The sequence below is a fragment of the Schistocerca serialis genome, chromosome 5 (genome assembly GCF_023864345.2).
Source record: "Schistocerca serialis cubense isolate TAMUIC-IGC-003099 chromosome 5, iqSchSeri2.2, whole genome shotgun sequence".
Classification (NCBI taxonomy): domain Eukaryota; kingdom Metazoa; phylum Arthropoda; class Insecta; order Orthoptera; family Acrididae; genus Schistocerca; species Schistocerca serialis.
In genome coordinates this window covers 246,133,432-246,153,802 of record NC_064642.1, presented here as the reverse complement: position 1 = coordinate 246,153,802, position 20,371 = coordinate 246,133,432, and the positions used below count along the sequence as shown (strand labels likewise).

The window sequence follows — 20,371 nt, the reverse complement described above, 5'->3', positions numbered from 1 at the left end:
GTCACAGACAAGGCAATAAAATAGAGTATTCACAATAAGAATGATATTTATGGAAGTTGATGGAGAAACAAATGTGCAAATGTAAATGACTGTGCAGTTCTGCATTTTCAGTTGTATCCCATCTCCACTTAAACCATTGAGGAAGAATACTAATGAGTGCATTCAGTCTTTCCCTGATTATTCCCCTGTTGATTAATTCTTAAATAATAATCAGAATTTTAATACGTGCTATTACAGGTCATTTAAAATCTCTGTAGAGTCTTTTTTTGTGAACCACTTGGTATTCCCAAAATGGCTTCTATGACTACTCCTACAAGGTATTGAATCAAGGATGCAAGATGAAAAGGTTATCTTAGGAATATGTTACTCAGTTTTGTTCTGAGTGTTGGTAGCTCAATGTGAAGAATGCACATGATAAAATGTATTAATTCTCAGGTGTAATTTGAATCAGTAACTAAACCATCTACCACTTCAGAAGATGATTATTGTTACCACTAAGTTAATGAAATATGATATTAAACACCAACATAGTTCAGATTGTGAAAGGTGAGGGTAGCTGTTTGTTTGTGGAACAACCTTCCTAGACACATTGGTATATCTTAAGTGAGAATTATTCAGAATATTTCATGGAGATGATAAAATAAGAATCAAGTAAATACACTGACAGAAAAAAATCACAACACCAAAAAATAATTATGTAGAGTAATGAAATTTCTGAAATAGATTTGTATGGGTAACGTATTAAAGTGATTAACATTTCAAGATCATAGGTTAATGTGCGTACAAGATCCGCCTTTGAAAATGGTGAACTAGTGGTACAGTAATAACCGGTGTAACTGCCAGAATGTTGAATGCAAGTAAGCAAACATGCAGGCATTGTGTTGTACAGCTGCTGGGTGTCAGTTTGTGGGATGGAGTTCCATGCCTGTTGCACTTGGTCAGTCAATACAGGAACAATTAATGCTGTTTGCGGACGATGCTAGAATTGTCATCTGAAGGTATCCTGTATGTGCTCGATTGGAGACAGATTTGATGATTGGGCAGACCAAGACAACATGTCAGCACTCTATAGAACATGTTGGATTACAACAGCGTCATGTGGGTGAGCATTTTTGTGTTGGAAAATACTCCCTGAAATGGTTATCATGAATGGCAGCACAAAAGGTGGAATCACCAAAGTGACTTACGAATTTGCAGTCAGAGTGCCTGAAATGACCATGAGAGTACTCCTGCTGTCATCCAAAATCCCACCCCAGGCTATAACTCCAGGTGGAGATCTAGTGTGTCTGGCAGGCAGACAGGTTGGTTGGAGGCCCTCAGCTGGCCGCCTCCTAATCAACAGACCTACACCGTGCCCTCTAACGAGCTCTCACTTGAAACCATGGAAGTCACACAAGGTGGTGGTTTGGGGTCAGTGGAACATAAACTTCATGGCATCTGGCTTGGAGCTATCCTTGAAGTAACTGATTCGTAATAGTTCATTGTGTCACTGTGGTGTCAACTGATGCTCAGATTGCTGCTGCAGATGCAATACGATGCATGGGAGCCATGCGCCGAACATAGTGTCTTCACTGTCGGTAGTGTCATGTGTCCATCTGGAACCTGGTCTTGTTGCAACTATAAATCCTCGTAATCACCATTGCCAGCAATCATGTACAGTGGCTACGTTCCTGCCAAGTCTTTCTGCAGTATCACAGAAAGATCATCCAGATTTTTGTAGCCCTATTGCATGACTCATTCAAATTGAGTGTGGTGTTGATGATGGTGTTTGTGTCACCTTGAAGGTATTTTTGACTAGCATCAACTCACTAAATCCAATCTCAAAGGTAACTAAACTCGTATTGCTACAGTGTGTATTATAGTAATCTTGATTTGCATCCTCATAGTGGTGCTATCGGAGCCACTCATATGTGACTGGCATGAAATTTGAATAGAGATCATATTTCAGATGTAGAAACACGCCTACCAACTTTCTTTTATCTCGCACAACTCCTCCTTGATGTTGCAATTTTTTCCTGTCAGTGTATGTCTGGATGATTCAGTGTTATACCTGGAAATTGAAGAAACGCCAGAATCAACAAACATTTCCTGCAATGTCATGAAGTCTTTACACTATAAATTAAATGCAGGAGGTTTGTTTGGCTGGTTCTCCCTGGAGCAGCTATTGTACTTATTTTCTGTCTTAGCATAGTAAAAACTGGTAAGACTATTCATCAGATGCGCGAACACCATGTGTGATGACCAGAAAGCAGGCTTCAAAATGCCATTAAAAATTAACCAAAATAATGTGTGCAGTTTTAAGTTTGATTTCAGGTTCTACAGACAATTAAATGGGACGTAGTTGTCATGAGAACATGTAAAAAGGGACACACAATGCTTGAAGTAATTTCAAAAACATATCACTCTGAAGCCTAATGTCCTTAACTTGGTTTTTCCTATGTCTACTACATTGTCCATCAGATTGGTGATACGAGATCAATCTTGGTTTGACCTCGGATTGTTCAGATTCACTCAGTTCTGTTGGCCATTCTGAGTATGATTATAAAGCTACCGCAATCATAGGCATATCAGCAATCTGACAGCCCTGTTTGTAACTGGACTGCTTAACCTAGAACTTAGAACACATAACTATGGGAGGGAATGAGTGCTCACACAGGATATGATAAAAATACATTCTCTGAAATACAAGTGTTGGTCCTTCAAAACTAAGCCCTCCCACTTGTGCATCGAAACTACAGCTGATACAGAAAGCCGAATAACATGGTTAAGAAAGTAAGTTTTCAGATACATACTGTGACTTTTCCGTATAGTCATCATGTTTTCTTATGCACTTTTTTCAACATGAACAGGAGCCTGCATACCACAGGAGCCTGCATACCATATTCATAAAATGAGAATCAGCTGATGTTAACCACTGTCTTACTGTTTTGATGATAGCAGCAGAGTGTGAAAGCTGTTGGGCATGTAATTCATCTTTCATTTACCCAAAGAGGTGGAAGTGTGAAGATGCTACCAAACTGTATGATGGATGTGGTAGGACAGTACTGTCAAATTTTGCAATGAGTTCTATAACCAAAAAGCTGTTGTACAGTTGGCATTATTGTGTTGCAAGCAGATGTTTTCCTTCTTATACAGCCTGTGTATGGGAACTCAGGCCAACTTCTGAATCCACACAGTCCGTTGAGACAATTCAAACCTCATAGAAGACTCTATAATGCGATCCATGCTGTTACATGGATGTAAAACATGGAATGCTCAGAAACTGTAGTACAAACATTTGGTCGTATCTGAAGGGTAGATTTTAGGGGAAAACTGTGGTCTGGTACACAGTGATGGATCCAGCATAAATATGAACTTGAGGAATTTTATATAGAACCATAGTGAACCTAATGAGGAGTAAACAGTTTGGATGAGCAGGTTATGTTGTTACCATGAATGCCTTGTGTTGGCCCTTGAAGCTTCTATATTTTGTGCCACAAGGGGAAATCACCTTTCTCGGCAAGAAAAAGATGGGATGATGAAATCTGGGGAGATATGAAATATGTTACTTTGAGAGTTGATTGATGAGAAAACGTAGCAACAGTAACCAGCGGAGAAGAAATCTTGCAATGGTGTCTGGCTCCCTGATCAATTTTTGTGTCAACTTGTTTGTTAATTGGTTTATTAGAGCATCTGCTCCTATCACCATATTTTGATGTATTTGTAAAAGTTCAGAAATGCTACTAGTATGTAATGTAAGTCTAAACAGGGACGTAGTTCTTCTAATAATTTCCGGGTATGCAGCCGGATCCCGTCCGGCTCCATACCCGGAAATTATTAGAAGAAGAAATACGCCGGGAAAATTTCAGAAGTCACAGGGACGTAGTTCATTTTGAGGTCAAAAGTGCTTAATATAGTAGCAGTTAGTGGCAGTAGTCACTGAGTTTTTCTCCATTCCATATCAAGCAACTTCAAAAATAAGCCATTCAGGATAAAATCTAGTTGAATACCTGTCACTTATGAGCAGTTGAATGTCTGTGAAGCCCCAATAATGTAAGTTGAAACCAGGTGATAATGTGCATTTCCTTTCAATGTATACTGTATCTCATTCACTAAATTTAAATCTTAGATGTTTTCTACAGTAAATTAAACAGCAACAGTACTAATGTATTTACAGACACCGAAGTAAAAGTAGCAGCTGATGCTGTAAAACTTAACTGATTGTTGCCATGAGAAGGATTGGCTTGGTGGAGAAAAGTAGTCAACCATTGTCCAGCATTGGCTGCACATTCTGTTGTGAAAATATTCTAGGATGTAACTTCTATTACCGATATGTCATACAATGTAATAAATTGTGATTGTGATTGCTTGAGACTTCATTTTTAGCAGACAGGTGAAGTATAATATAACAAGCGTATGGAATGAATGGCCTCGAACAATGGACTTTGTATTAACATTGCGTGCTAAAATACCATTAGAAAACTAGCACATGTAACAAGAAGATAGCTTAAGTGCAAGAGAACATTTCCTTGCACAGTGTGCAGTCATGCCAACTTGTGTAGATGATCAGACATAGAATTCTGAAAGCAGGTAATTTTATTGTCGTGTAGACGGGATTTAGATACTGCTGCAGCTGCCCACTGACCAGATTTTTTTTTTTCAGAAATGCACATTATATCTAACTGCTTTAAATTAAGTGTGCTTACTACTATGTGATGGACATGGAAGTGATGCATGGTACTTTGTGTGATGTAGGTGAGATGAAGACAATCAACCTGCTGTGTCACCCATGTTTAAAACTGTGAGACTGAATGGCAAGGCAGAACTTACCTTCAGAAGGCATATTTCTTATTGCTGCCAATAAACACACATATAAGTATAAGAAACTATCTGTGTAGCCATTATGCCTCCTTTGTGGAAGGAGGAAAGACACATTGAAGAAGGTTATTAAAGAAGGACAAGTCACTCAGACTCCAGTATGAGAGAGATCTTTGTATTGTATGAGGAGAAAAGAAGATTAAGGGTGTGGTATCGTCCTCACAGTAGGTGAGTCTGTCTCTCTTGAGTTCTGAGTGACCCACCCTTCCTTTTTAACCTTGGTGAACTATGTCAGTTTCTTGTACTTTTATAAGTATCTATTGACAGTACTGAGAATTTTCCTCTTGAAGGTAAGCCATAGCAAGCAACTATATCCTATAATTTTATAACTTTCTTAAGTGAACATTCCTTTTAAATCCATAATGTTTGACCTTTTTACATGCAGTTGTCATGGTTTACAAATCAATAGCAGTAGCTAGTTTTAAAATTATTCCTTCTTGCAAAAATATCTGATTTGTTGACTACTATGCCACCAATCAAGATATATAGCCTTTTCAAGTGACAATCATTTTTTAAATATAAACAATATGTCACTTAGGTTGTTTGTCTGTGTTAAGTTTTCATAAATTATATCGTATATGACTTGCTGAGTTTTGTTTGTAAATGCTGGTAACAACAGTAAAAATAGTTGGCAGCTATTTACTAATATTTTATCTCATTCTTATGAAAGTGCTTTATAGCAGCATACTTAGCTTTATAGCAGCATACTTAAGTCTCTAGGAAATTACAGTTGTAAAGGGATTCACTCGGTAAGTGACTTGCTGTATAAAAATTTCAAGCTAGCAAAATTTGATGACTTCACTATTCGTTTCTTGGTAGCCATTAGAAAATCTATTGTTAAGGGAGATGATAATACTAATAACTTACTTTGGTGATGTAGTTGAAGATTAGTCGTGTTGTTCTGGAATGCCCTTCTATTCACTAATAAATCATTCAAACATTTACTAGAATTATTGAAACTGTTTACAATTTGGGTGCTGTATATTATCAGCTCATTACAAACTTAAAGAAATTGCCTCATTTGTGTTATTTGTTTTCCTACCTCATGTTGTACATGATTCTTATTGTTTTATTTCATTAACCTTTTTTTCCTTCAGTACTTCATTGACTTTGCTAGAGTGTCGCACATTAATCTCTGTGTGAGTGTTGTCGTTTGATATTACACTGAGGTGATTGTTGTGAAAAGACTCGAAAGCTTTCCCATTCTGCATGCAAGGTAAAAAGAGTCATGAGAATGGGGAAGATTTATGCCCTTCAGGGTGAACTAGAAATGGTGAATTTTGAATTTGATTGAAGGGAAAAAGAATTTGGGAAATTGTGGCAATCAGTTAGCACATGGAGAAAAATAAAGGCATCACATATGACAGGCCATTTAGGAGCTACACTGATGAGCCAATGCCAAAACATTATGACTACTTACATAACAGCATTTTCCACCTTTGAAATGAAAAATGGTAACGATTCTCCATTGCATGAAATCATTGAGGCCTTGATAGTTAAGTGGCACCATATGCCTATGCACAGTCATGTATTTACCATAACTTATTGGATGGTATTGTGTGGGCAAGGAGCTGTCACCTGGTAGAGTCTCATATGTGTTCCATTGGGTTCAGATCAAGTGAATTTGGTGGCCAAGACATCAATGTGACTTAACTATAATGCTCTTCAAACTACTGTGGTACAATCCTTGCCTTGTGACGTGGACAGTTATCCTGGTAACAGATGCCATTGCTGTCAGGGAAGACATCAAGAATGAAGGTCCACGATAATGTTCATGTAGTCCTTGCTATCAACATGCTTCAATTACAACAACAGATACCATGGCAACCCAAGTAAAAGTCTCCCATAGTATAATACCATATTTCCCTGATTGTAAGATGAGGGTTTTCCCCAAATTCATCATTAAAAAATACAAGGTCGTCTTATACTCGCAGATTAAACTATTGCTGTTTAGGTCAACATCTTTACATTGCTTACTAGAGTATTTACGAATAGTCTTACATTTATAGGGGTCATCTTACATGAGATGAAGCTGTGGCTGTGGAGGTCATGGGCGCATTTATTTTGACGAATTTGGAAGGGCAGGGCGTGGCAAACAATGCTTGTGTTCCAACAGGCTTGAGATTTCCCAATACGCCAAAGCACTCAATTCAGTATCAATGTTTGACATTGTTTCACACAGCGCTGGTCCAAGAGATACTTGAGAAATTATGAGCTAGCCCCTACAACAGTCTATTGCTCTGATTGTAATTTGGCGATTTTAGGAAACACAGGAGGAAATAGCATTAAACTGTATCATGTTACAAATTCTTCCTGTATTTGAACAAGTTTGCAGTAAATGCTTTCAAACATGTGTGGACAACTTTACACAAACATTAATGTCACTTTTTAAGTACAGGGAACATTCAAAAATGGAACCATTGACCTTCAAAAAACATTAGTTGATTCAGAACCCAGACCAATATTTTATTTGGGTATGAGAGACTTTAATGATTTACTAAATGGATTGCAAATGAGAAATTCAGTCACTAGCCGTGTGTTACAATAATGGGTAAGAATGTTACCAGCTTGTAATCAGGTTTAGAACATAATTGTGACAATCAGTTGAAACAAGAAGTAAAATTAATCCAGGATGAAATGTCTAACAAAAGAAGTAAATTGTATTAAACTGACTGTAATTATTATCGCAAGAATAAATTGCAGCGGCAAGATCTGTCATGGAGATGGCACCAACAGACGTCGCTAGGTAGCGGGATGAACGAAAGTTCAAGAATGGGACTGAATCATAATTGCAATCTTTTATTGATGTACTAGTTGGCGGTGTTCCAGATAACCAGCACACTAGAAGATATTGCAGTCTGTTTTTCACAATTGCTCAAGCCCAGCACAGCTGAAGGTTTGGAAGGGGAACAGTGGCACCAGCTTGGTTGAGATCGAAAATGATTGCAGAGAGGGGAGAGATGAGTGAGCAACAAATTTTATCGTATTGCCAACCGAGGGAATCTACACCATGTACTTTGGCCTTTTATGAACATATACCACATTTAAACTGCAGTTTGCCTGAACCCATTTGTAGTTAGAATTGAAATGGCTTTAAAAGAAGACAAATGCTCAACAATAGTATTCATTTCTGCAGTAGAAAGTATACATCTAAATATGGGCCAGCGGCGTACTTATTTGTTTCTTTCTGCAATGTTGCAGACGATCACCGTGACACATGGCAGGAATGAAAGGGAATGTCAGCCGGTTCTAAACAGCCAATGAGAGAGCAGCAGGCAAGTGATATGTTTGGAAGCAAGAGATCTTGCAAAATTCTTGTATCAGTGTAGAAGCGAAATCCGATATGTATTCAGAAAGAACAGCTGTGTTCTCCGGTCCCTCCATTATGACAACCCCAGAAATAGCAACATACTCAGAGGAAACAGCCAAATATTTGTGACAGTGTAGTTGTGAATTTTTAAAGATATGTTTTGGCAGATGATTTATGTCAGTCAAACAGTTTGTAATTTTGATTAGTTGGAATATGTTGAAAATAAATTTTTCTCAAGAGGTCTCTTAAAAAGGGGGGTCATCTAACATTAACGATCGTCTTATACTCAGGTAAATATGGTACTACCACATCTGCCTGTGTCTGTGCTTCTGGTGTATGTTTCAAGCAGCCAAGCACCTGGATGATGGGGTATCCAGACATGACCATTGACATGGTGTAACAAGAAAAGCAATTCATCTGACCAGGTGACACATTTACATTGATCCATGCTCCAGCCTCAATGATTCCATGCCTACTGCGTTCATAATCGATGAGTCGTTGGGTCAGCATGGGAACATAAAGTGATCATTTGCTGTAGAGCCCCAAATTCAGAATGCTCCAAAACACTTTTGTCTTCAACAGCTGTCCTCAGATATGCCACAGATCTCTGCATATCCTGCTTTACAGAGGAAACAAGCCTCCGACCTCCATGTTCTGTGATGAGGTGTGGATATCCGATACCTTGTCACCTACTCATAATTGTGTTATCTTTCAACCCACTTATAATACAACATGTGAACAGCTGGCCAGATTCGTCATTTGCTAGCTGCTCGTTCTCAGGCACTGGCCCATAATCTGCACTTTGTCAAAGTCACTTATGTCAGTGGATTTCCATATTTGCAGTCTGTATCATTACTAGAAGGATTCCTCATTTGTCTCTGCTCAGCTTATGTATGTCCCTTGTCATGTAATGTGCTTGCAATGCCACCAGGCATCACTCGATCTCATGGTGCACAGTGGCCATTATGGATTGATTCATTGTTGTAATATTGGGATTGGGATATGACCTGAGGATGGCGGAGGAATCAGCTGTTAGTAGTTCACTTCCTCGCTAGAACTTGGGTTGTAGAGATGGTGATGACGGGAACCACTTGGTGAGACATCATTGAAACATCCCTGTATACAATAATCTTTTATTCATTTTAGTACAGAGATGTGATACAGCAGGCAGGAGGCTATTGCCCCTTGATTACGTCGATGATGACGACATCGTCAGCAACTGCCGACTCAGGAGATGGCACAGAACATGTTAGCAGCGAACTGAATATTTCATCTGGTGCTGCAGCTGATGGAAACCGCAGTGTTCGGCATCACTTTCACATCTCGATATGGTTGTTTACGTCTGCAAGTGTGTATCTTATTTGAGGGGGTGTTTGTAGGAGTCTGCTGGCCATTACTTCTCCAATAGTAGCACCACTGCCCTTGAAGAGACAACAGGTTGTAGCAGTTGAGTGTTACCGTTGGGTAGTGATGACTTCATTCATTTCGCATTTCGTGTTTAGTTGGCTTCTGAAAAAGCCTAGCTGAGCAGTAGTATTGCCCAACTTCATGCTTCCGAGGCACTGAGTACCTTCTGATTATCAGATTTTTGAATAAGCTCTCTTTCATTCTGAATACACCTTCTTGTGAAATTGTGTCTATGCTTCAGGCTAACTCATGCTTCCCTCTTATGACATTATTTTGTTGAGTGTTGCAAGATCAATTCATTGAACTCTATGTAGTGTTGGTGCAGTAGGTAGTTTAACTTGTTACCTATTATAGGAGGGAATACCCTCAGACAGCTTTAAAGCAAAGCAGGGTGAAACAGACTCATGAGAATGACCTGCATCCCAGAGCTGTTCAGCTGGTCCCAGTTATGACGCATCAAAATGGAAAAAAATTATAGGTTTCATTTTCTAAACTATTTCAGTCACTGTGATATTGTAATAAATTACTGTTTGCCACAATCCTTAATATTACTGTGTCATTTAAAATGTTTTTCAGGTTATTATTATTGTTATTATTATTATTATTATTATCATCACCACCACCATTGTTGTTACAGGAAGTCACATATCTGGAAACATTGTTTCTGATGGGAGTCGTGTATCTTCCACGCAGAATATTAGTACCAAACAATATAAACAATTTTCACCTCAAAAAGGTAATAAACTTTGTAACCAAAGATTTAAAGCAGAATAATAGCTTAGTGTTGTTCAAAACTGAAGAGAGAAGTTTGCTGCTTCTGCCTCCTGTCTTGTTCACCACTATCATAATGCTCTGCTACCTTAGGTCAACACAGTCGATCCCAGATTCCACGTACGGCTGGTAACACAATTGTTATGATTCATTTTTGTTGTTTGTTACTTTATATAACATACACTATCTGATCAAAAGCATCTGGACACTCCAGTGTAATGCGCAATTGACCACTAGATGTCATGAGAAATGGACCCACCAGTACAAAAGGAGGTGGTGAGTATTATGTTATCAACAGAGAAGCAGTAACAGCAGAATAGGTCAGTCAGGATAGTTCAGTTACTTTGAACGTGGACTAGTGTCTGGATGTCACCTGAATAACAAATCCATCAGAAACATTTCAGTCCTTCTAAAGTTGCTTACGTTGACTGTTGATGATGTTTTTGTGAAATGGAAATGCAAAGGAATAGCCACAGCTAAACCAAGACCAGGAAGACATCATGCACTGACTGACAATGCCTGCTGAGCATTGCACAGGGTGGTTGTAAAAAATTGCATGGAATTAGCAGAAGGAATCACTCATGAATCCCAGAGTGCTACCAGCAGGCCAGCTAGCACAATGACTGTGAATAAGAAGTTAAAAACAATAAGGTACAATGGTCAATCAGCTCCTCATAAGCTACCCATTTATGTTGCCAGCATTAAGCCATGCTTGAGGTGGTGTAAAGAGAGACACCACTGGACAGTTGACAACCGGAAATGAGTGATTTGGAATAATGAATTATGCTGTACCCTGTAGCAATCTGATGGAATAGTTTGAATTTGGCGAATGCCTGGAGAACACCACCAGTCATCATGTGTAGTGCCAGCAGTGAAGTGTGGATGAGGTGGTGTTACAATATGAGAGTTTTATCAGTGTTTCCACTGTGGTCTCCTTATTGCACTTAAGAATATGCTAAATGCAGAAGAATATGCACACAATTTACTGCAACAGGTACTGCATGTAGTAAAAGGGCAGTTCAGAGATGAAACTTAATTATATCGGCATGACAGTGCAACCTGTCATAAAGCAGCACCGGTAGGGAAGTGGTTTGCAGACACTAACATTCCTGAAAGACTGACCTGCTCAGAGTCCCGAATTGAATCCAGTGGAATGCCTTTGGGATGAGGTAGAAGGTTGACTTCACTCCAGGTCACAGTGTCGAACATCACTACCTTCTCTGGTTTTTGCTCTTGAAGAATAATGGGCGGCAATTTCTTCACAGACATTCAGATACATCATTGAAAGTGCCTGCAACAGATTTTAAACCGCCATAAAGATGAAGTGTGGATACACCCCACCTTAATGTTGAGCAGTAGGTGTCTGAATGCTTTTGACCAGATTGTGTATTTATTTATATTTTATGCTCCATAATGACTGAGACTAACAACTAACCTGTGCAGAAAAGTTTGGTTTCTAAAAAGAAGGTTCAATGATTTGCTCATTGTAACAAAACTGTGTGTTGCTGTTTGTGAGGCTGTATTGTTGAGTGACAGCAATAGTTTTGTGTTAATATGTGTAAGAGGTGTTAGTTTCCAACAATGAAAAGTCCAGGATTGAATAACAACAATATTGAAAGGATAGATTGCTACTTGCCGCCTAGAGGAGCCATTGATTCGCAGGGAGACATAATGAAAAATCCCGGAGACACAGTGGTCATTTTGCATGTGGTGTGCTTGTGCGAAAGTTTGCGAGTTTAAACAGTGGAAAATCCAGGATGGAATAATGACAATATAATGAAAATGCTGAAACTGGTTGCCTAAATAAAATAAGTTAGTGAAATGTGTGGCTGTTTGGCAATTTTTCTTGGTAAATATTTGACCAGCCCCTGTCATGTGTCTACAATGGGTCAAGAGAGATATATGAGAGGGATAGAGCACTGCTCACCATATAGTGGAGATAACTCAACATCTCCATTGTATGATGAGGCGCAGTCTATCCTTTTCATTATATTGTGTATGAGTTTTCTATTTCTGATGGAGGACTTAGTCTGAAAGCTGAATATTCTTTTTTTTTTAAACTCGATGTTTTCTCTATTTAGTAAGCAGCAATCTCTCCTTCCCTTAGAGTTCTTAGTTTCTCATATAAGAAAGTTAATGGCGGCAGAAGTATTATGGAACAATGCACCATTGTTATTTGATGTTGATTTTAAGAGACATTGTGAACATACAATTTTGATACATCAGATGAAACATGGCCAACGGCCTTGCTGCAGTAATAACACTGGTTCCCATAAGAACAACGAAGTTAAGTGCTGTCAGGCTGGGCTAGCACTTGGATAGGGGACCATCCAGTCTGCCGAGAGCTGTTCGCAAGCGGGGTACACTCAACCCTTGTGAGGGAAACTGAGGAGCTACTGGATTGAGAAGTAGCGGCTCCGGTCTCATAAACTGACATACAGCCGGGAGAGCAGTGTGCTAATCACATGCCCCCTCCATATCCACATACAGTGACGCCTGTAGGCTGATGATGACACGGTGGCCACTCAGTACTATTGGGCCTTCCAAGGCCTGTTCGGATGGAGTTTAGTTTTAGTTTTAGATGAAACAGGGATGAATATGGAATGATTACAGGAAGTTTTGCTGTCCACATGGGAATGTATGAAGGAGTGATTGGCCTGTGTGCTGGAACTTCATTTGGTTTCATATTGATCAGTCTCATGGTTTATAAACTGAGCGAAACAAGTGATTTTCATGAGAAGATTAATCATCCAAACTTAATTAATTGGCTCAAGGAGCAACTAACAGAAAACTTAGATAATTCGTAATTATTATGGATAATGTCATATATTTTTCAGTTATTAAAGTCAGATCTCTCACAATAGCAATGGAATACCCTGATCTCATTGCTTTGTTAGTATTTCTCCATATGCATATTCAATACCATATGCAAAAAGGTAGACTTCTCACATCTTGTAAAACAAAACAGGTCATATTGTTGTTTTTTTTTGTGCTAATTAGGCATATGTGACAACAAATAACTATTACTTCCCTGTAGCAGAAGTTCAGAAGTTGTTAAAACGAATAGTGGTACAAATATCACTATAGAAATAGAGTAATTTCCTGCTCAGCATAAAAAAAGGTTCCTAAAGAATCCTGGAGCAAAAAAAGGAAAAAGAATATATATATATATATATATATATATATATATATATATATATATATATATATATATATATATATATATATATATATATATATATATATATATCTAAAAACAAAGATGATGTGACTTACCATACGAAAGCGCTGGCAGGTCGATAGATACACAAACACACACATACATACACACAAAATTCAAGCTTTTCAACAAACGGTTGCTTCATCAGGAAAGAGGGAAGGAGAGGGAAAGACGAAAGGATGTGGGTTTTAAGGGAGAGGGTAAGGAGTCATTCCAATTCCGGGAGCGGAAGGACTTACCTTAGGGGGAAAAAAGGACAGGTATACACTTGCACACACACGCATATCCATCCACACATACACAGACACAAGCAGACATTTGTAAAGGCAAAGAGTTTGGGCAGAGATGTCAGTCGAGGCGGAAGTAAAGAGGCAAAGATGTTGTTGAAAGACAGGTGAGGTATGAGCGGCGGCAACTTGAAATTAGCGGAGGTTGAGGCCTGGTAGATAACGAGAAGAGAGGATATACTGAAGGGCAAGTTCCCATGTCCGGAGTTCTGACAGGTTGGTGTTAGTGGGAAGTATCCAGATAACCCGGACGGTGTGACACTGTGCCAAGATGTGCTGGCCGTGCACCAAGGCATGTTTAGCCACAGGGTGATCCTCATTACCAATAAACACTGTCTGCCTGTGTCCATTCATGCGAATGGACAGTTAGTTGCTGGTCATTCCCACATAGAAAGCTTCACAGTGTAGGCAGGTCAGTTGGTAAATCACGTGGGTGCTTTCACATGTGGCTCTGCCTTTGATCGTGTACACCTTCTGGGTTACAGGACTGGAGTAGGTGGTGGTGGGAGGAGGGTGCATTGGACAGGTTTTACACCGGGGGCGGTTACAAGGGTAGGAGCCAGAGGGTAAGGAAGGTGGTTTGGGGATTTCATAGGGATGAACTATGAGGTTACGAAGGTTAGGTGGACGGCGGAAAACACTCTTGATATCCGCACATACACAGACACAAGCAGACATTTGTAAAGGCCATGTTGCCAAAAGCTGATTTTCTGACAGTCTTTCTTTGTGCCTGTCTGCGACTCAGCGTCTCCGCTATATGGTGAGTAGCAACTATCCTTTTCACAATGTTGTTGAAAGATATATAAACTAATATATAACCTATACTTAAACATTTGCCATAAATTTTTATACTTCCTCATTTTTTTTCCATTTTTTATTTTGAATGAATGACATCTACTATGGTGCGTCAACAACTTTTATGAAGGAACATGCCTATGGATGCCATATCATTTATGTGCCACTGTGAATGATAATTTAATGAAGTAGTTTTGTCTTAATTGCTGCAATCAATTTAAGGATTCAGATCCAATTGAGCATTTATTTCATGTAGGGTAGACTGTATGACAATGGTGTGTTTCATGTACAGGACAGTGTTGGTTAAAGTGGAAATGTATTACAATCCAGCAGTATAAAAAATGTTGTAAATTAAAGGAAAATCTTGTGAATGTGTTCTGCACAGCGGTTCGGTGCTTTTCTGCACAGTGGTTGATGCCACAGCCGTACTACACACGCATTTAACAGAAAACCTTCCCGGTCTACTGTCCATCTTTGCTTCACTGTCAGTCACTACTGAAATAGGATGTTGTTGTACATTTTATTTTCCTTAAAGTAACCACATAAGTCTTTTCTCTGGTGATATACTGATCCTCAGTTACTTATTTTCCTTTATGAGATATGACCTCGTTGCGAAATACAACTCATCAAAATAGGACAAAATGTTCATCATAAAGTAGTTCACAAATTTTGATAGCTTTTATTGTAATTTATTTAAAAACAGTATCCATAATTTGCATGAGTTAACATGGGATGAATCCATTCCTCCTGTTGATGTTGTTGGTTGTCATTATTTTCTTTTCTGTAACAGCAAAAATCAGCAGTTGCTCATCAGAATATTTTGCAACTATACTATGAAACATTTCTAACTTCTCAGATTTTCATTGCATGAGGAAAAATCTCTTTACTTTATTATCTGATGAAAATTGTTTCAAAAAATGGTTCAAATGGCTCTGAGCACTATGGGACTCAACTGCTGAGGTCATTAGTCCCCTAGAACTTAGAAGTAGTTAAACCTAACTAACCTAAGGACATCACAAACATCCATGCCTGATGCAGGATTCGAACCTGCGACCGTAGCGGTCTTGCGGTTCCAGACTGCAGCGCCTTTAACCGCACGGCCACTTTGGCCGGCGAAAATTGTTTCCAATTCAGTAGTTTTCTTTTTTCATATGTGGGAAGAGTCTGTTTTGTAAGGAAACAGATACTTTCTACACAGAGGATGTTACCACAGTTAGCACTGATATTTAATTCCTAACTGTTGCAGTGGTAACTGAGTGAGGCGGTGCCATAGTAAGACACTGAACTCACATTTGGAAGGAAAGAAATTCAAATCTCCATCAGGCCACCCAGATTCAGGTTTTCCATGGTTTTCCAAAGATACTTAAAGCAAATGCTGGGATAGTTTGTTTGAAATGACCACAGCTTATTAACTTCCTCAATACAAGCATGTGCTCCATTTACAATGACTTTATTGGCAGGACATTAACCTCTATTTCTCCATCCTTTGTTGTAGCTATTAGTTTATGGTTTTGCATATTGCCCGCCCCCCCTCCCCACCCCCACCCATCCACCCCCCACACATGAACCATGGACCTTGCAGTTGGTGGGGAGGCTTGGATGCCTCAACGATACAGATAGCCGTACCGTAGGTGCAGCCACAACGGAGGGGTATCTGTTGAGAGGCAAGACAAACGTGTGGTTCCTGAAGAGGGGCAGCAGTCTTTTCAGTAGTTGCAGGGGCAACAGTCTGGATGATTGACTGATCTGGCCCTGTAACACTAACCAAAATGGTCTTGCTGTTGTGGTACTTCGAACGGCTGAAAGCAAGGGGAAACTACAGCCGTAACTTTTTCCCGAGGGCATGCAGCTTTACTGTATGATTAAATGATGATGGCGTCCTTTTGGGTAAAATATTCCGGAGGTAAAATAGTCCCCCATTCGGATCTCCGGGCGGGGACTACTCAAGAGGACGTCGTTATCAGGAGAAAGAAAACTGGCGTTCTACAGATCGGAGCGTGGAATGTCAGATCCCTTAATCGGGCAGGTAGGTTAGAAAATTTAAAAAGGGAAATGGACAGGTTAAAGTTAGATATAGTGGGAATTAGCGAAGTTTGGTGGCAGGAGGAACAAGACTTTTGGTCAGGTGAATACAGGGTTATAAATACAAAATAAAATACGGGTAATGCAAGAGTAGGTTTAATAATGAATAAAAAATAGGAGTGCGAGTAAGCTACTACAAACAGCATAATGAACGCATTATTGTGGCCAAGATAGACACGAAGCCTACACTTACCACAGTAGTACAAGTTTATATGCCAACTATCTCTGCAAATGATGAAAAAATTGATTAAATGTATGATGAGATAATAGAAATTATTAAGGTAGTGAAGGGAGACGAAAGTTTAATAGTCATGGGATAACCGGAATTCGACAGTAGGAAAAGGAAGAGAAGGAAACGTAGTAGGTGAATATGTACTGGGGCTAAGAAATGAAAGAGGAAGCTGCCTGGTAGAGTTTTGCACAGAGCATAACTTAATCATAGCTAACACTTGGTTCAAGAATCATGAAAGAAAGTTTGTATACATGGAAGAACCCTGGAGATACTAGAAGGTTTTAGATAGATTATATAATGGCAAGACAGAGATTTAGGAACCAGATTTTAAATTGTAAGACATTTCCAGGGGCAGATGTGGACTCTGACCGCAATCTATTGGTTATGAACTGTAGATTAAAACTGAAGAAACTGCAAGAAGGTGGTAATTTAAGGAGATAGGACCTGGATAAACTAAAAGAACCAGAGGTTTTACAGAGTTTCAGGGAGAGCTTAAGGGAACAATTGATAGGAATGGGAAAAAGAATTACAGTAGAAGAAGAATGGGTAGCTTTGAGGAATGAAATAGTGAAGGCAGCAGAGGATCAAGTAGGTAAAAAGACGAGGGCTAGCAGAAATCCTTGGGTAACAGAAGAGATACTGAATTTAATTGATGAAAGGAGAAAATACAAAAATGCGGTAAGTGAAGCAGGCAAAAAGGAATACAAATGTCTCAAAAATGAGATCGACAGGAAGTGCAAAATGACTAAGCAGGGATGGCTAGAGGACAAATGTAAGGATGTAGAGGCTTGTCTCACGAGGGGTAAGACAGATACCGCCTACAGGAAAATTAAAGAGACCTTTGGAGAAAAGAGAACCACTTACATGAATATCAAGAGCTCAGATGGAAACCCAGTTCTAAGCAAAGAAGGGAAAGCAAAAAGGTGGAAGGAGTATATAGAGGGTCTATACAGGGGTGATGTTCTTGAGGACAATATCATGGAAATCGAAGATGAGGTAGATGAAGATGAAATGGGAGATATGATACTGCGTGAAGAGTTTGACAGAGCACTGAAAGACCTAAGTCGAAACAAGGCCCCGGGAGTAGACAACATTCTATTAGAACTACTGACAGCACTTGGGAGAGCCAGTCCTGACAAAACTCTACCATCTGGTGAGCAAGATGTATGAGACAGGCGAAATTCTGTCAGACTTCAAGAAGAATATAATAATTCCAGTCCCAAAGAAAGCAGGTGTTGACAGATGTGAAAATTACCGAACTATCAGTTTAATAAGTCACAGCTGCAAAATACTAACGTAAATTCTTTACAGACGAATGGTAAAACTGGTAGAAGCTGACCTCGGGGAAGATCAGTTTGGATTCCGTAGAAATGTTGGAACATGTGAGGCAATACTGACCCTATGACTTATCTTAGAAGAAAGATTAAGGAAAGGCAAACCTACGTTTCTAGCATTTGTAGACTTAGAGAAATCTTTTGACAATGTTGACTGGAATACTCTCTTTCAAATTCTAAAGGTGGCAGGGGTAAAATACAGGGAGCAAAAGGCTATTTACAATTTGTACAGAAAGCAGATGGCAGTTATAAGAGTCGAGGGACATGAAAGGGTAGCAGTGGTTGGGAAGGGAGTGAGACAGGGTTGTAGCCGCTCCCCGATGCTATTCAATCTGTATATTGAGCAAGCAGTAAAGGAAACAAAAGAAAATTTCGGAGTAGGTATTAAAATCCTGTCAGAGACAGCAAAGGACTTGGAAGAGCAGTTGAACGGAATGGACAGTGTCTTGAAAGGAGGGTATAAGATGAACATCAACAAAAGCAAAACGAGGATAATGCAATGTAGTCAAATTAAATTGGGTGATGCTGAGGGAATTAGACTAGGAAATGAGACACTTAAGTAGTAAAGCAGTTTTGCTATTTGGGGAGCAAAATAATTGATGTTGGTCGAAGTAGAAAAGATATAAAATGTAGACTGTAAATGGCAAGGAAAGCGTTTCTGAAGAAGAGAAATTTGTTAACATCAAGTATAGATTTAAGTGTCAGGAAGTCGTTTCTGAAAGTATTTGTATGGAGTGTAGCCATGTATGGAAGTGAAACATGGACGATAAATAGTTTAGACAAGAAGAGAATAGAAGCTTTGGAAATGTGGTGCTACAGAAGAATGCTGAAGATTAGATGGGTAGATCACATAACTAATGAGGAGGGCAAAAATCGTAGAGGGAGACCAAGAGATGAATACACTAAGCAGATTCAGAAGGATGTAGGCTGCAGTAGGTACTGGGAGATGAAGAAGCTTGCACAGGATAGAGTAGCATGGAGAGCTGCATCAGACCAGTCTCAGGACTGAAGACCACAACAACAACAACAATAACAGGTTGTTTTTATAAAGCAATTCTCATTGTATATGGTTTTTTCAGCATGAAATACTTCTTTTACCATACAAACAGCCCACTGAACAAAAATCTGATGTTTCTAAAACCTATAGTCAAGATGATGATATCATCATCATCATCATCATCATCATAGTCAAGATCTCACATGTTGGTGGTTTCATCTTAAACAAATAGAAATATGACTAGTCTATTGATAAAGTAACAAGAATCATTAATAAAACATTCTTGGGTTTCAAGCCGCATCAAGTGGTTCACTGCCCACGTGGCAGAGATCTCCTCTGCCATTGTCAAGTGGACGACTGTCGTGTGGTTGTCATTGCCATGCTTACATAGCCGTGACGTTGTTCATGACGTTACTGGTGCTCGGTCCTGCACCATATATAGTAATGTTTTGGCCGCATGACTGCCGGGCCCGCTTCAACTCCCTCAACAACGGATCTCACGCTGTACTCAACTGCAATCCAACATCTATTGCAGGTGGTGTCAGAAATTCTAATCTCTATGGCCTCGTTTATCGCGCTATCCCAGAAGCCATTAGTCTGTTTAATAATAGATGTCTCACTGAAAGCAATTCAGTGTCCGTTTTCCAGAGCATGTTCTGCTATAGCTGACTTTTCGAAATATCGCAGATGGTAACACCTTTCGTGTTCCATGCGGCGCTGTTCAATAGTGTGAACAGTCTGGCTGACATCGAACTGCCCACATCCACACGGTATCTTGTAAATTCCTGGCGTTCTGAGGCCTACATCGTCTTTCACAGATTTCATTAGTTGTAGGATCTTTGCCGGAGGCCTGAAGATTGTATCTATTTTATGTCGCTTCAGGAGCCGACTAATCTTCCCTGTTGTCGAACCACAAAAGGTAAGGATGAAAACTGCTTGGTGTCTTCTTCTGTGGCTTGGATGATCTGTTTGTTGTTGTAACTGTTTTCCTTAAAAACTTTGCGTTAAGTGGCTCAATTCTCTTCAATTCTCTTGGAAAGTTTTCAGCGTCTTGAGACGGTTTCAGCTCGTTGTACTGA

The 20,371-nt window shown here is 39.4% G+C and overlaps 1 protein-coding gene across 5 annotated transcripts in view; it reads left to right on the top strand.

The window, feature by feature from the left end:
• The window catches only part of LOC126482298 (transcriptional protein SWT1), a 342,452-nt gene that overhangs the window by 78,134 nt on the left and 243,947 nt on the right, over positions 1-20,371 (top strand). For all 5 annotated transcript variants that reach the window (XM_050106316.1, XM_050106313.1, XM_050106314.1 and 2 more), the window contains one exon: positions 10,212-10,310. In XM_050106316.1, coding sequence (XP_049962273.1) covers positions 10,212-10,310 — 99 coding nt within the window. The remainder of the gene's footprint in view (positions 1-10,211; positions 10,311-20,371) is intronic.